At 49.7% G+C, this 15000-nt stretch overlaps 2 protein-coding genes across 4 annotated transcripts in view; one reads left to right on the top strand and one right to left on the bottom strand.

The window, feature by feature from the left end:
* arhgap20 (Rho GTPase activating protein 20) overlaps positions 1 to 15000 on the bottom strand; it is a 243720-nt gene that overhangs the window by 28372 nt on the left and 200348 nt on the right. The gene's annotated exons all lie outside the window — the stretch shown is intronic.
* The window catches only part of LOC310813272 (mitogen-activated protein kinase kinase kinase kinase 4-like), a 65924-nt gene that overhangs the window by 16418 nt on the left and 34506 nt on the right, over positions 1 to 15000 (top strand). For all 3 annotated transcript variants that reach the window (XM_083682138.1, XM_083682139.1, XM_083682137.1), the window contains exon 3: positions 11402 to 11458. In XM_083682138.1, coding sequence (XP_083538264.1) covers positions 11402 to 11458 — 57 coding nt within the window. The remainder of the gene's footprint in view (positions 1 to 11401; positions 11459 to 15000) is intronic.

The raw sequence follows: 15000 nt of genomic DNA, 5'->3' as shown, positions 1-15000 counted from the left end.
TGTTCTTCTTGCATCACTAGCCAGGGAAAGTAGGCCATTGGCTGCTCTCTCTCTCTCTCTCACACACACACACACTCATACACACACACACACACACACACACACACACACACACACACACACACACATACTAACAAGGCTGCTGGTTGGGCACACACACACACACACACACACACACACACACACACACACACACACACACACACACACACACACACACACACACACACACACAGCTGATTACTATTGGCACATGTGTGTAGTCACACAGAGCCATGTCAGACTAGAACCACAGGCATGTGCTGTATTCATACGGTGCAGTTGGCTGGTAGCTATGACAACTGGTGGGGATTCTGTACTTCTGGTGGGGGATCTGTTGATGCCTGAAAATCTCTCATTGTGTGCTGTAGACCAGTGGAGGCCACTGGAGGTAGAAATCGGAGGACAGGCTCATTGTAATGCATGGAATGGAATGAGGAATGGGTGTTTGCATTACAATGATCCCGTTCTCCAATTTTTTTTTTGGGCGCATTTTGAATAAACACGAGTCGGGTTTTGATAATGCAATCCAGCGCAGCGCTGTTCAATAATCCTGGGGAGAACCCTGGGTTCTATTTCCTCCCCAGTGGGACGTTACTAAAGAATCTCTACTCCTCAGAACCTCGATCATGAATCCTGATGTTACTCTCTGACAGCGCATTAGCATCAGAATCACACCAGCGGAACCCAAAGCTAGCCTACTCCGCTACACCTTCTAATGAGAGCAGCCTCGCCTAGCATAGCCTTAGCGCTCCCCACTTGTTTCAGAGGGCAGAGAGGCTAATAGCTCACACAGAGAACTCCCGCTAACAAGCTAATTGAGTTAAAGCTTTAGCCTGCTTTCCCCCCTGTAATTAACCGTAGCGTCGGTTCCAGGTTGGATTTAATCCGGTTCTATAGTCCAATACCCTGGTCTAGATTCTATAGCCCCTTCTATTCATTATTCTTTTTATTATTTTCTCTCTTTTCTCTTTTCATTCTCTGTCTCGCTCTCCATCTCTCTTTCTCTCTCCCTCTCTCTTTCTCTCCCCCTCTCTCCATCTCTCTCTCTCTCCTCAGTCCCCCCCTCCCCGCGGCCTCACTCTCCCTGTCTATGCCTGTCAATGCCCTAGACAGACCTTCTATAGCCCCATGCCCTGGTCTAGACAGACCTTCTATAGCCCCATGTCCTGGTGGGTAGATAGGCCTGTCCCTCTGCAACTGTAACCTCCCCTCTCTTCTGTATTCTTTCCCTGTCTTTCTCTCTGTTTTATTTTGTTCTCTCTCTCTCTCTCTGTTGCCTCCTCCTCTCATATCTGACCCCTGCTAGTGGATAAATGTACCTCAGCAACTGGTAGCCTCCCTCCACTCCTCGATTCGCTCCATTACTCTCTCCTTCTTTAAATATGTTCTCTCTCTCTCTCTCACATATCTCTCTCATATCTCTTGCCTGTCCTCTGTCTGACCCTCTCTGTTTACCAGCCGTATGTAAACAACCAACGACCCTCCTCTGATGTTGAAGCACAGGGCACTATGGGGTACAAGGAGATAAGACCTTAAAATCACTGTGTGTGTGTGTGTGTGCGTGTGTGTGTGTGTTACATTGGCACCAAGCCAGCTGTACATAGGCTGTTTCTATACTTATCTGCTCAGGATACCAGAAATCTCTACTTCCTGTCTGTAAAGTAACCCCTCTTATACTACATACACAACCGGGTCAGAGGTCACAGTTGAACTGTGAAGTTCTATTGTGGGCAGGGGAAGCCGTTTGAGCATGGCATTTGGTTGCATTGCTAGTTAGTTAGTTAGCTCATCAGTAAGTTAGTGAGTTAGTTAGTTAGTTAGTTAGCTAGCTAGCTAATTCGTAATTTATTGAGTTAGTTAGTTTGTTAATTAGAGCTCTGGATTATGCATCTAATTCACATCTATTGTAACTTCAGCCTCCAAATCATAATTGTTTTCGATCTTGTGTTGGTATGGGAAGGGCCTTTGAGCATGGCCATTTGTTGCAGTATTAGTTAGAACTATACAATCTGATTAGCATCTCGTGGCTTTAGCTTGTAGCTTCTCAATCATCATTGTTTGCCTCGTGACCTCATGTTAGTCTACGTAAGCTCTCGGCTGCGTTTGTTTGATGTACTCTCTGATTCCTATCTCCTATTCACTCAGCCTGGATCCACAGTAATCACTCTGTGATATTATAAAGCCATCAGTTTGCCTCTCGATGAGGTGGATGTGACAGGACGGAGTGGATGCTCCAGACACACACACACACACACACACGGAACACGCACGTGCTTCACACAAACACACACACACACACACACACACAGATGGACACACACACACATACACATGGACACGGGTGCACACACGCACGCACGCACACACACACAGACGCTAGTGCTCAGTAATAACATGGATAACAGCATCGGACAGCAGCTAATCCCTGTGTGTATTCAGGGCTTGGAGGAGCTTTATCTAGGGGCTCAGGCCTGGCCGTCAGGCCCATGAGGAGAGAGGGGACTGGGGAGAGAGAGGGGTGCAGGAGGAGAGGAGGGACTGGTGGAGAGAGAGGAGAGGAGAGGAGAGGAGGGACTGATGGAGAGGCAGGAGAGGAGAGGAGGGACTGGGGGAGAGAGAGGAGAGGAGAGGAGGGACTGGGGGAGAGAGAGGAGAGGAGAGGAGGGACTGATGGAGAGACAGGAGAGGAGAGGAGGGACTTGGGGAGAGAGAGGTGCAGGTGGAGAGGAGGGACTGGTGGAGAGAGAGGAGAGGAGAGGAGATGAGGGACTGGTGGAGAGATAAGAGGAGAGGGGGGACTGGGGAGAGAGAGAGGTGCAGGAGGAGAGGGGGGACTGGGGAGAGAGAGAGGCCCAGGAGGAGATGAGGGACTGGGGGGGTGTACAGAAGGAGAGTGGGGACTGGGAGAGAGAGAGAGGAGAGGGGGGACTGGGGGAGAGGAGAGTGGGGACTGGGAGAGAGGAGAGGGGGGACTGGGGGAGAGAGAGAGAGGAGAGGGGGGACTGGGGGAGAGAGAGAGAGGAGAGAGAGGGGGACTGTGGGAGAGAGAGAGAGGAGAGGGGGGACTGGGGGAGAGAGAGAGGAGAGGGAGGACTGTGGGAGAGAGAGAGAGAGGAGAGGGGGGACTGGGGGAGAGAGAGAGTTGGCCTGCCCCAGTCTCTCCTCCATCTTTGGGTGTTGTTACTGGTGATCCCTGGTTCAAAGGCCCGCTGGAGGAATGTGAGGAGGGGAGGAGGGATGAGGGGAGGAGGAATGAGGGGAGGAGGAATGAGGGCAGGAGGGATGAGGGGAGGAGGAATGAGGGGAGGAGGGATGAGGGGAGGAGGAATGAGGGGAGGAGGGAATGGATGGATATATGGGTGGATGGGTGAGGAGTCTGTCTGTCTGTCTGTCTGTCTGTCTGTCTGTCTGTACACTTCAGAGAGCATGGAATCCACAGTGGAGCAGTATTTCTCCCAGCTTCTTGCTCAGATAGCCTTGACCTGGCTCATATACCAAATAAAAATACATACGTTCATCAGAGTTTACAATGTCTCTCCCTAGCGTGTACAGTGGAAGGAAGCTAGTTTTTAGAAGCTAGTATTTAGACTAGTTAGCATGTAGCACCATCCAGGGTGAAGCATGGTGATTTAGTTAGCATGTAGCACCATCCAGGGTGAAGCATGGTGATTTAGTTAGCATGTAGCACCATCCAGGGTGAAGCAGGGTGATTTAGTGAGCATGTAGCACCATCCAGGGTGAAGCATGGTTATTTAGTTAGCATGGAGCACTATCCAGTGAAGCCAGGTGAGTTAGCATGTATCAGCGACCTGGGTGCTGACTGATTAGAACCTGTCTGATGTTGTATCTATAAACCATCTCTGTGTCATAGTGTGTAACTGGACCTCGGGTCTTGGTGCAGCTAAACTGGGGTGGTAGTTCTAGCTCCCTGATGGGATGGAAAGTTGTCCCAGTGCCCAGAATGTACAACTACTTCATCACAGAGTATGCAACACTCACACACTCACACACACACACACACACACACAGACACACACACACACACACACACACACACACACACACACACACACTCCATCATTCTTAGGTCTTTGCGATCTTCCAGTTCTTATTAAGTGCATTTGTTAATTGATATCGTGTGTGTGTGTGTGTGTGTGTGTGTGTGTGTGTGCGTAAGGGCAGATTCCTATCAGTGTACAGAGGAGGCGATACTACTTCTGACTAGCCTCAGCTGCAGTGGAGAGATCAATAGAGGTTTATTATTGACCGGGTGGACTCCCACACCCCTCCATCCCTCCCTCCATCCCTCGCTCCCTTTCTCCCTCTAGAGCGAGGCTGTTTTCTTGGCCTACTTACACAGAGCTCCCTGTTCAAACAGCCAGGCAGACCACACCACAACTCTCTCCCTCTCTCTGTGGATGGAGGAGGGAGAGAGAGAGAGGGAGAGGGAGGGAAAGCAGCATCTCTACCTCTAAAACCAACTCCATTTCACACCATCATCGAGTGGAAATCTGAAACCACTACCCATTTCACACATGCCTCTGGCCTAACACGGCCATTCATCCACCCATCTCTCCTTCTCTCCTTCTCTCTCTCTCTCTCTCTCTCTCTCTATGTGGAGAGCGAGAGAGGGAGGACGTGTGTAATTGGAAGAGTGATACGAGCAAAGAAGGCAAGGCACCATACTGTAGACTAACTGTTATGGTCTCCAGGGCGATCCTACCACACAACACCCTGCCCCCCCATCTCTCTCTCCCCCCTCCTCCCTGATTGAGAGGCAGCAGTAGCGTTCTCCAACTCCTCTCCAACTCCACATGACTCTACATCGCACTCCCTTTTATAGCGCTAGGGCACTCCTAAGTGCTCCATGGTCACGTGGTGTGTGTGTGTGTGTGCGTGTGCGTGCGTGTGCGTGCGTGTGCGTGCGTGTGCGTGTGCGTGTGTGTGTGTGTGTGTGTGTGTGTGTTTTTCACAGCTTAGGGCAATTTGAGTTCAGATCCATATTGTATCCACACACACACACACACACACACACACACACACACACACACACACACACACACACACACACACACACACAGATAACAGAACCCAAAACCCATCTTTTCCACCATCTATTTCCCCACTCCCTTCTCTCTTCTGCATTTCTCTACATAGTGCATCCCTCATATAGAGCGTGAGCGTGAGTGTGAGTGTGAGTGTTTGTGTGAGTGTCTGGAATGCGGCGGTTCTACATTAATTCCTCCTCTGCTCTTGTGCTATTGTCTTCTCCTCCCTGCTTGGTGTGTGTGGGAAGTGGCTGGATAGCTCTGCGGCTGTTGTATCTCACCCTAATGTGTGTGTGTGTGTGTGAGTGTGTGTGTGTGTGTGTGTGTGTGTGTATGTGTGGATACAATATGGATCTGAACTCAAATTGCCCTAAGCTGTGAAAAATCTCGACAAACTCAATGATTAGCATAGCTAGCATGTCATGCATTATTGGCTGTTAGATCCATAAAGCCCAATTATAAACCCATTAGCATGTTAACGCTACAGCAGCTAACAATGCTGGAGAGTCTATGCTTAGCTGAATACTGCTTTAGTAAGCTGCATGGTCAGTTAGCCCTGTGTGTGTGTGTGTGTGTGTGTGTGTGTGTGTGTGTGTGTGTGTGTGTGTGTGTGTGTGTGTGTGTGTGTGTGTGTGTGTGTGTGTGTGTGTGTGTGTGTGTGTGTGTGTGTGTGTGTGTGTGTCCTGATTTTGGACAAGGGGTTCTTTATTGCACCCCTCTTGGCTTGGGGGACTGGACAAGGGGCCAGGTGCAGGACTGGAGCTCTGCTGGACACACATACACACACACACACAGGCGTGGGCACACAAACACTAGATTAGGCTTGAGTGAAGCTATACACACTGTAGATGGGTGTGTTATTTGCCTAGATGAATAACATGGTGGTGTGCGAGTTCATTGTGTTTATTAGGCCTACGTGTGTGTGAGGGGAAATAGACTCTCACAAATGTATATGTGAGGACATCATGTATGTGTATATCTGTATGTGCCGTGCATTAATATGTGAACCTGTGTGTGTGTCTGTGTGTGTGTGTGTGTGTGTGTGTGTGTGTTGCTCCAGGATGACTCTACTCTCTTGGCATTTCCTCAGGGAAGTGCAGCTCTCTGTTCCCCATCTTATCTGGCCTTCATCTTCCTGAGAGAGAGAGAGGGAGAGACACACACACACACACACACACACACACTGACACACACGCACACACTGACACACACACACACACACACACACATACATAAACACACACACACACACCCTATAAACTTAGCTCACACACGCACCCTTTACCATCTCAGTCCTTTTATCCTCCTCTTGCTCCCTCTCTCCTCTGCTCCTCTCCCACCACTGTCTCAGAGCGTTCTTCTCCTGTGCTCTCTTGTTGTTGCTGGGTCAATGTAGTTCAAAACACAACCATTTGAGAGCTATTTAGTGTCCTCCAGCATATCAATCAATCAAGTTCATTTGTACTTTTTACTTGTATTTGCGCTTTCCACAAAGTCAATTGTCTCAAAGTGCTTTACAACAATAAGAATACAAACAACATAAAGCAATAAATCCAATACAAACAATATTAACGCCCAACCAAGCTTCTGCATGTGTGTTTGTTGGTAGAGATCGAGATGTCCTGTGTGTTCTACCCAACGGTTATGGCATAACTTAAGACCTCTCTACTGTAGCTTCTACTAGTGCCTCCATTCGCTGTTGGGGGGGGGACAGGGGACAGGAAGCCAAATGGTGCTCTTGGCCCTTTAATGAGAGCACCAGATTAACCCCCTAGTGTGCCAGGGTCAGAGGTCAGGCTGCCAGAAGGATTATGGGGGGCACACCTGATGAACTCAAGAGGTCAAGTCCCAATGGTCTAGGACAGCTTCATTACTACCTCTCCTTTCCTTTATGATGTCGGATAGGCGAAGGAAGGGGCGCTGTTAAAGACGATTAGGACTTGTCCAAGGGTTTCAAAATGGCCATTGTAGAGGACAGTTTGTTGTCTTTTTATTAAGATGTATTTCTGTTATTATTCCCATATAGTAGTTGTCAGTGTTATGATACAGTCATCCACATCCTGTTTGTCTGTCTGGGCAGCCAGTAAGAATGTCAGTCCATTATTCCTGTGGTGGTACGTGATTGGTTAAAGCAGAGAGGTAGAGGTCAAAGGGCATGAGAAGGGGAAGTAACCCGACAGACTGAAGTAATACTCATAAAGCGGGGGTGTTTGTTCCTTCCTCCTTTTTAGAGGTGTGTGTGTGTGTGTGTGTGTGTGTGTGTGTGTGTGTGTGTGTGTGTGTGTGTGTGTGTCTGTGTCTGTTTCTCCCTCTGAAAGAGAAATCTGAGAAGATGATGATGTCATAGTGCCAGCCACCTGTGATTGCTGTCTGTGGTCTGAGGTCACCTTTCTCACCTCCTGAGAGAACACACACACACACACACACACACACACACACACACACACACACACACACACACACACACACACACACACACACACACACAGTAGGTGTATGCAGTAGCCAGGAGCTGACACACTGGAGATGGGTATTCATCACTGGCTGTCATGATGTCACAGGCACCCACACCAGCTCTACCATATGCACCCACTCACCCTCGGTGTGTGTGTGTGTGTGTGTGTGTGTGTGTGCGCGCGTGCATGTGTGTGTGGTTCTGGGAAGTTGGGACTCACAGTAATGATAAAGCCTTTGAGTCGTCACACTCTCCCCAGATTCTGTTGGGTAAACGCTTAGATCAGCAGGAAAACTTGGCCCTTAGCCTCTTTTCTCTTCTCTCTCTCCCTCCATCCCTCTCCCCTCCCTCCCGCCCTCTCTATCTCGCTGTCCTCCTCCGCCTCCCCCACTTCTCCCCCTCTGCATCTCTCACAGACTCTTACACACGACACTTGAACCAGCAAATTGCTAAAAAGCCTTGTGAGAGAGGAGATGTGTTGTATAGATTCTCAAGGTAATGGGAAAAGGCCAGACTGAATAAGGAACAGGTTTAGAGTACTGCTTGACGAGGTGTAGAAATGTGTGCATGTTTTTACATACAGATGTGTGTGTGGTTGTGTGTGTGTGTGTGTCGTGTGAGAGTGTGTGTGCATATGCTGTCTTGTGTGTGTGTCGTGTGTGTGTGAGAGAGAGAGTGTATGCTGTCGTGTGTGTGTGTGTGTGTGTGTGTGTGTGTATGCTGTCGTGTGTGTATGTGTGCGTATGCTGTCGTGTGTGTGTGTGTGTGTGTGTGTGTGTGTGAGAGAGAGAAAGAGCCTTGGTGTTTGGCCAGAGAGCACAGTGGTCGACCTCCATCAGCTTCCATTAAACGGCGGCATCCATCTTCCTCTAGCATGGTGCCCATTATATCAGCAATGCTGACTCATCCATTTCCCCCTGACACACACACACGAGACACACACATACACACACACACACACGCTGCCAAATTAGTCCATTACATACCCCTGAAAGCATGAGAGCACACAGTTAAAAGTTAGGTACATGTGAGACAGAGTGCTCTCAATAGCACAAGCCGTTTGTTAGTCCTCAGACAAGCCATTACACAATGAGTGTATGTGTGTGTGTGTGTGTGTGTGTGTGTCTGCGTGTGCGTGTGTGGCCAGGGGCCGGGGGGGGGGGGGGGGGGGGGTGGTAGGGCTTTAATCCTCCCAGCCTTTAGACAGATCTCTAGATTACCCCCCCCCCCCCCCCCCCTGCTCCACACACACACACACAGACAGACAGAGAGAACCCCCCCCCCTCCCCCTTACTCGACAAGACCCCCTCATACCCAGTATACCCACACTCAGTCTTAACGAGCATAGCCCTGTGTGATAGTCAGACCTACCATATCTCTAACTGACTGCCTGGGTGGGTGTTTTAGGTCCTACCAGGGGAGGCTGGTGGAGGTAGAAAGGTTTCCGTGATACCGTTCCTCATTCCGTTCCATGCATTACAATGAGCCCCGTCCTCGATTTCTGCCTCCCTAAGCATGAGTCTGTCTCTTTTCTGCTGCTGCCACCCACTTAGTCTTACACACACACACACACACACACACACACACACACACACTCACACACACACACACACACAGATACCCCAGAGGGTGTTCTGGCTACTCTGCTTGTTGTAGCTAATTCTACTGTTGGAAAAATACACTTGAAATTGTGTTGGGGGGGGGGGGGGGGGGGGATTTTGGGGGGTCTTCTATGGGGTTTTATTGATTTTATTGGTGTTTCTGGTCAGGCATATCGACGGGCAGCCCCAGGGTGTGGCAGTCTGGCAGCAGGAGGGGTCCTTGTGGGGTCCTGTGGTTGGGAGGGAACAGGGTTGTTTTCTGCTTGGCTGAGGTCCTGCCCTCAGTGGGGCGTCTCTGCACAGCTTTTTAATCGGGCTCCTGTTTTTAGTGGGCCAAGTAGCACACACACACACACACACACACACACACACACACACACACACACACACCTGCCACTCTACCCGCCTCGTTAAACGCAGCGGGAGTACGAATCGTCATGGTGACGGCTCTGAGAGGGGACGCCGTGGAGGACTGAAATATTCTGGGAGAGGAGGAGGAGGAGGAGGAGGTGGAGGGAAAGCATACCCTGTCTCTCTCTCTCTCTCTCTCTCTCTCTCTCTCTCTCTCTCTCTCTCTCTCGTTCTTGTCCTCTCTTTCTCCTTCATATGTATATAGTCTGTCTCAGCTCCAGCTCCCAGTGTACTAACTGGTAGATCTCTCCAGCCTGCCAAGCCTTGACCCCCTCATTAACCCCCCCTTGGCTGAGCCCAAATGGGTTAATCCCTCATCACTCAGCCCCCGGACTGCCCCATCTCAGACAGACGCAGAGGGGAGACAGGGGGGGACGGGGGACGGGTGGTCCAGCTCAGGTGTCGCAGGCCCGGTTCAGACAAAAGAAACCCAATCCTGCAGCAGTCTTAAAACCCCACCACCACCCTAGACACACACGCACACACACACACACACACCCCCCCCTGACTGACCCTCCCTGTCTGGCAGAGAGTCTCACTGCAGTCGAGGGGGGTTTACCCCCACCTCTCTCCTCGGCTGCTTCCTGTGTAAAGAGATGATGTCATGTTGTGTGTGTGCGCGTGTGTGTGTGTGTGTGTGTGTGTGTGTGTGTGTGTGGTCGTGTCACCAGTGTGAGGTAACCCTAGCAGGGTGTTTATACTGTCCCCCTGGCTCGGCATGTTAATGACACCTGTCAGAAGGTCTGTGTTCCTCTGCTGTTTGAAGTCTGTCAGGGCAGAGTTGTCTGGAGCTAAGGAATGTCATTGTCACCTTTGGCCCCAAGGCACACGGAGGTACACACAGACAGGGTTGTTGTGTGCTGTCTTAGAGACGAGACGTGTGTGTGTGTGTGTGTGTGTGTGTGTGTGTGTGTGTGTGTGTGTGTGTATGTGTGGGTGTGTGTGAGTGGCCATGATAGCTGTTGAATAGTTTAACATTACAGCGTGGTCTAAGTGTGTGTGAGTGTGTGTGTTTCTGTGGTGCGGTAGTCTGTGTCCATGACGACACTGTAGAAACAAGTTTCACTCATAGTCAGGAGTGAATAAATGAAGACCACAACCATGTGTTTAGTAATGTTGACCACAACCATGTGTTTAGTAACGATGACCACAACCATGTGTTTGGTAATGTTGACCACAACCATGTGTTTAGTAACGATGACCACAACCATGTGTTTAGTAATGTTGACCACAACCATGTGTTTGGTAATGTTGACCACAACCATGTGTTTAGTAACGATGACCACAACCATGTGTTTAGTAATGTTGACCACAACCATGTGTTTAGTAACGATGACCACAACCATGTGTTTAGTAATGTTGACCACAACCATGTGTTTGGTAATGTTGACCACAACCATGTGTTTAGTAACGATGACCACAACCATGTGTTTAGTAATGTTGACCACAACCATGTGTTTAGTAATGTTGACCACAACCATGTGTTTAGTAATGTTGACCACAACCATGTGTTTTGTAATGTTGACCACAACACAACCATGTGTTTATTAACCACTTGAACACTATACGTACAGTACGACTGAGACCAGGGGAGGCCAGTGGAGGTAGAAATCAGAGGACGGGCTGCACATGTTTAACACCATTCCTCATTCCATTCCATGGAATACAATGAGCCCCTCCTCCGATTTCTACCTCCACTGATTTTCTACTCAGGAGGTTAGTTCTGCTTTTCAGGGTTGAGAAGATGTGATGACACTCATGTTTATCTGTTTTATAATCAAGACATTATTGAACTCTCTAACTCATCCGTCTGTTTCTCTCTCTCTCTATCTCTCTGTCTCCAGGGGCGACATGTCAAAACCGGACAGCTGGCGGCCATCAAGGTCATGGACGTCACAGAGGTAAGCGTGTGTGTGTGTGTTTGTGTGTGTGTGTGTGTGTGTGTGTGTAGTGCTGAGTTCGCGAGTTGTTGATGACTAAGTGGATCATCATTTGTAGATGTTTTATTTCCCTGTTCATGACTTGATGGTCCCTCGGTAGAATCTATAGCGAGTAATTTCCTTCATAAGAAATATTACTGCAGTAGAGAAACATAAATCACCTCTCATCACTGACTCCATGTCCAGGCCAGACTAGGGAAGAAGCTGGACCACAGAATACTGTAAGTCATTGAGTACATGACCCCCTAAATCCAGCTCTGTTTACCGTAAACACTCCAAGGCCACGTTAAGGCTCATGTAGATTTGGGACGGAGCCCAAGCGGAGTTTTATTGCATCTGAAGTTGGAGCTTTATGTCTTAATCCGAGACCCAAACACAAACACTGGACAGCTGTGAACGCCAAAACAAACCTCAAGCCCTCTCTCCCCTCCTCTCCCCTCCTCTTCCCCCCCTCTACTCGTTCCCCAATTTCACAAGTCAATATTTTCCCTCCTAAAATGGCCATTGGTACCTGTCTTATGAGTGCATGGCTTCTCCTCTCTCCCTCTCTCTCTCTCTCTCTCTCTCTCTCTCTCTCCCCCCCCTCCCTCGCTCTCTTCAGGGTTTTTCCTCTCATGCCACAAAGCTGAGGTTGTGTTCAGAGCTGACGAGGGTTCACTTGATGCCCAGGGCTGCTTTATCCACAGGCTGTAGAGCTTTGGATAAAGCTGTGTGTGTGTGTGTGTGTGTGTGTGTGTGTGTGTGTGTGTGTGTGTGTGTGTGTGTGTGAGAGAGAGAGAGAGAGAGAGACACATGGCTACCTCCTTCCCTCACCCAAATGAGAGAGAGAGATTATGAAGACTTTGGTGATTAAGGACTTTGATGAAGTCATGATGATGAAGTGATGATGATGATGATGCTTCCCGAAGCATGAGTCTGTCTCTTTCCGCTACCACCCACTAAGTCTTACTCATCAACACCCACACACACACACACACACACACACGCATATACACACTGGATGTTTCACAACAATTTCCTGCAGTACGCATTGAAGAAGAACTCGGTGTGTGTCAACACTTCCGCTCCACACACTCCTCTTGTGTATCGTATCAAGGTTCACCTCACGTCTGACCACACCAGCGTCCGTCCTCCAGGACCCCGCCTCAGAGGTGGCCCTAGGTATGCCTGAACAGAATGACTACAGCCACATTCAGTTAGGACCTGAACGATGGAGGGAGAGGGAGAAGAGCGATAAGGAACGCTGACGATGGACAGAGGGACAGAGGGAGAGAGGGATAGAGGGAGAGAGGGATAGAGGGAGAGAGGGAGAGAGGGAGAGCGAGAGTTCCAGCTGTACTGAGGTGTCCTGCGATGACACTAACTCCTACTGCAGCGCCACACGTGCTGGAGATGTTCTACACCAGTTTATGTCTGAGTGGAGGGCTTTTGAAAGGCCTCCTTTTCTCCTCGTTCAGCCGTTGTGTAAAATAAACACTCCAGCTATTCTGCGCCGGGGGGCCTTGGGGGGGCCGGGGGGCAGGCGGGGTTGAGGGCTGGGGGTCTGCCAGGAACGGCAGTTGAGATGGGAGCTTGTTTATGTTTGAATATCCTGACGTTTCCTCATGGAGTTATGTAGTGGCTAGGGTGGCTTTAGGCCAGGGCAGGGTGGAGTGGTTTACGACTGTTTTATCTGCTGCTTTGGCCTTTATTACTCCTTATCTACTGCTCTGGCCTAGCGGGGACACACACACACACACACACACACACACACACACACAGGCAGGCAGGAAGATATCGGGACAAAGCTCTGGGTTAACCTTCGATCAGGAGAAAACATGGAAGGAAGACGTGACTCACAGCGTGTAGAAGACGTTTAGAAGACGTGAGGCGTGTAGAAGACGTGTAGAAGACATGAGGCGTGTAGAAGACGTGTAGAAGACGTGAGGCGTGTAGAAGACGTGTAGAAGACGTGAGGCGTGTAGAAGACGTGTAGAAGACGTGAGGCGTGTAGAAGACGTGTAGAAGACCTGGGTCACCGCTCTAGCTCTCCTCTATATGCACATCTCAGCATATGTGCTTTGACCCACATACCACTTCCTGTTCAGAGAGAGAGAGAGGGAAGAGAGAGAGAGAGGGAGAGGGAGGAGAGAGAGAGAGGAGAGAGCGAGGGAGAGACAGCATGAGGGAGAGAGAGACAGGGGGAGAGGCTGGGATAGAGAGAGAGAAAACGAGGGAGGATTAAAGAGAGAGAAAGGGGTTTGTTTTCTCTCCTCCTCCTCAGGTTCATCTGAAGTGCAGTGGGATTTTGGGAGGAGCTTAAAATGCTCCCGCCTCCTCCCGTCTCTTCACCTCTCTCTCCACCTCCCTCTTCAAACGCTCCTTTTCCTTCTCCCTCCCCCTCTCTCCTTCTCTCCTTCTCTCTCATGTTCTGACCCTGTCTCTCCATTTCTCTTGCATTCTTTCCCACCCTATCTCAGTCCAGCCCCCTCTTTCTTCCTCTCCCTCTCTCCCTCCCTCTCTCCCTCTCCCCCTCTCTCTGACTATGTTCTAATCACATTAGGTCTACTAGCAGCCGAGCAGAGAGGAGGCTGTAGAAGTCCTCCATCTCTAACCACATCCACTTCTGTCCCACAGAGAGAGAGAGGCAACCATTGTCTCCTGTGATTCAATAGAACTCAATGGGAGTCACTCTTTATTAGCCAAACAGCGCTGGTACAGTGCTCTTTCTCTCTCTCTCTCTCTTTTTCTCTCTTCTATCCTTTATTCTCTCTCCTCTCTCCCTCTTGGTCTCTTTCTCCTACTTCCTTTCTCCAGTGTCTTTTTCTCTGTCTTGTAAGAGCGCACACACACACACACACACACACACACACACGCACACACACACACACACACACACACACACACACACACACACACACACACACACATATGTGTACACACACACACACACACACACACACACACACACACTGCCTCTCTCTCCCTCTTTCTCTCAGAAATAGCTCTTCTCTTTCAGAATCTGACAATTCGGAGGTGGGAGGTGTTGCATCATTCTCTGTACCCACTGTGAGTTAGATGGTTCTGTGTGTGTGTGTGTGTGTGTGTGTGTGTGTGCGTGTGTGTGTGTGTGTTTGTGTGTGTGTGCACGTGCGCGTGTGTGCTTTTGTTTGTGTGTGTATGTGTGTGCCTGTGTGTGTGTATGTCTGTGTGTGCCTGTGTCTGTGTCTGTGTCTGTGCCTGTGCGTGTGCCTGTGCGTGTACGTGTGCGTGTACGTGTGCGTGTGTGCCTGTGCGCGTGTGTGTCTGTGTGTGTGTCTGTGTGGTACCAACAGTAAGATGGCTGCCCCTCCGTCTCCCTCCATTTCAGGAGAGAATGATAATAAGCAGCTTGAGGACTCCGTGCCTTGGGCCATGTTTGGAAGGAATGGGGGGATACAAAGGAGGGAAAGAGAGAGGGAGGGAGAGGACGTAATGGAAAGATGAGGAAAGAGAATAAGAGAGAGTGTGTGTAGTGTGTGACA

The sequence above is a fragment of the Argentina silus genome (genome assembly GCF_951799395.1).
Source record: "Argentina silus genome assembly, chromosome: 12".
Lineage (NCBI taxonomy): Eukaryota > Metazoa > Chordata > Actinopteri > Argentiniformes > Argentinidae > Argentina > Argentina silus.
Note: the sequence above shows the minus strand (reverse complement) of the source record. Positions and strands in the feature narration are given on the sequence as shown.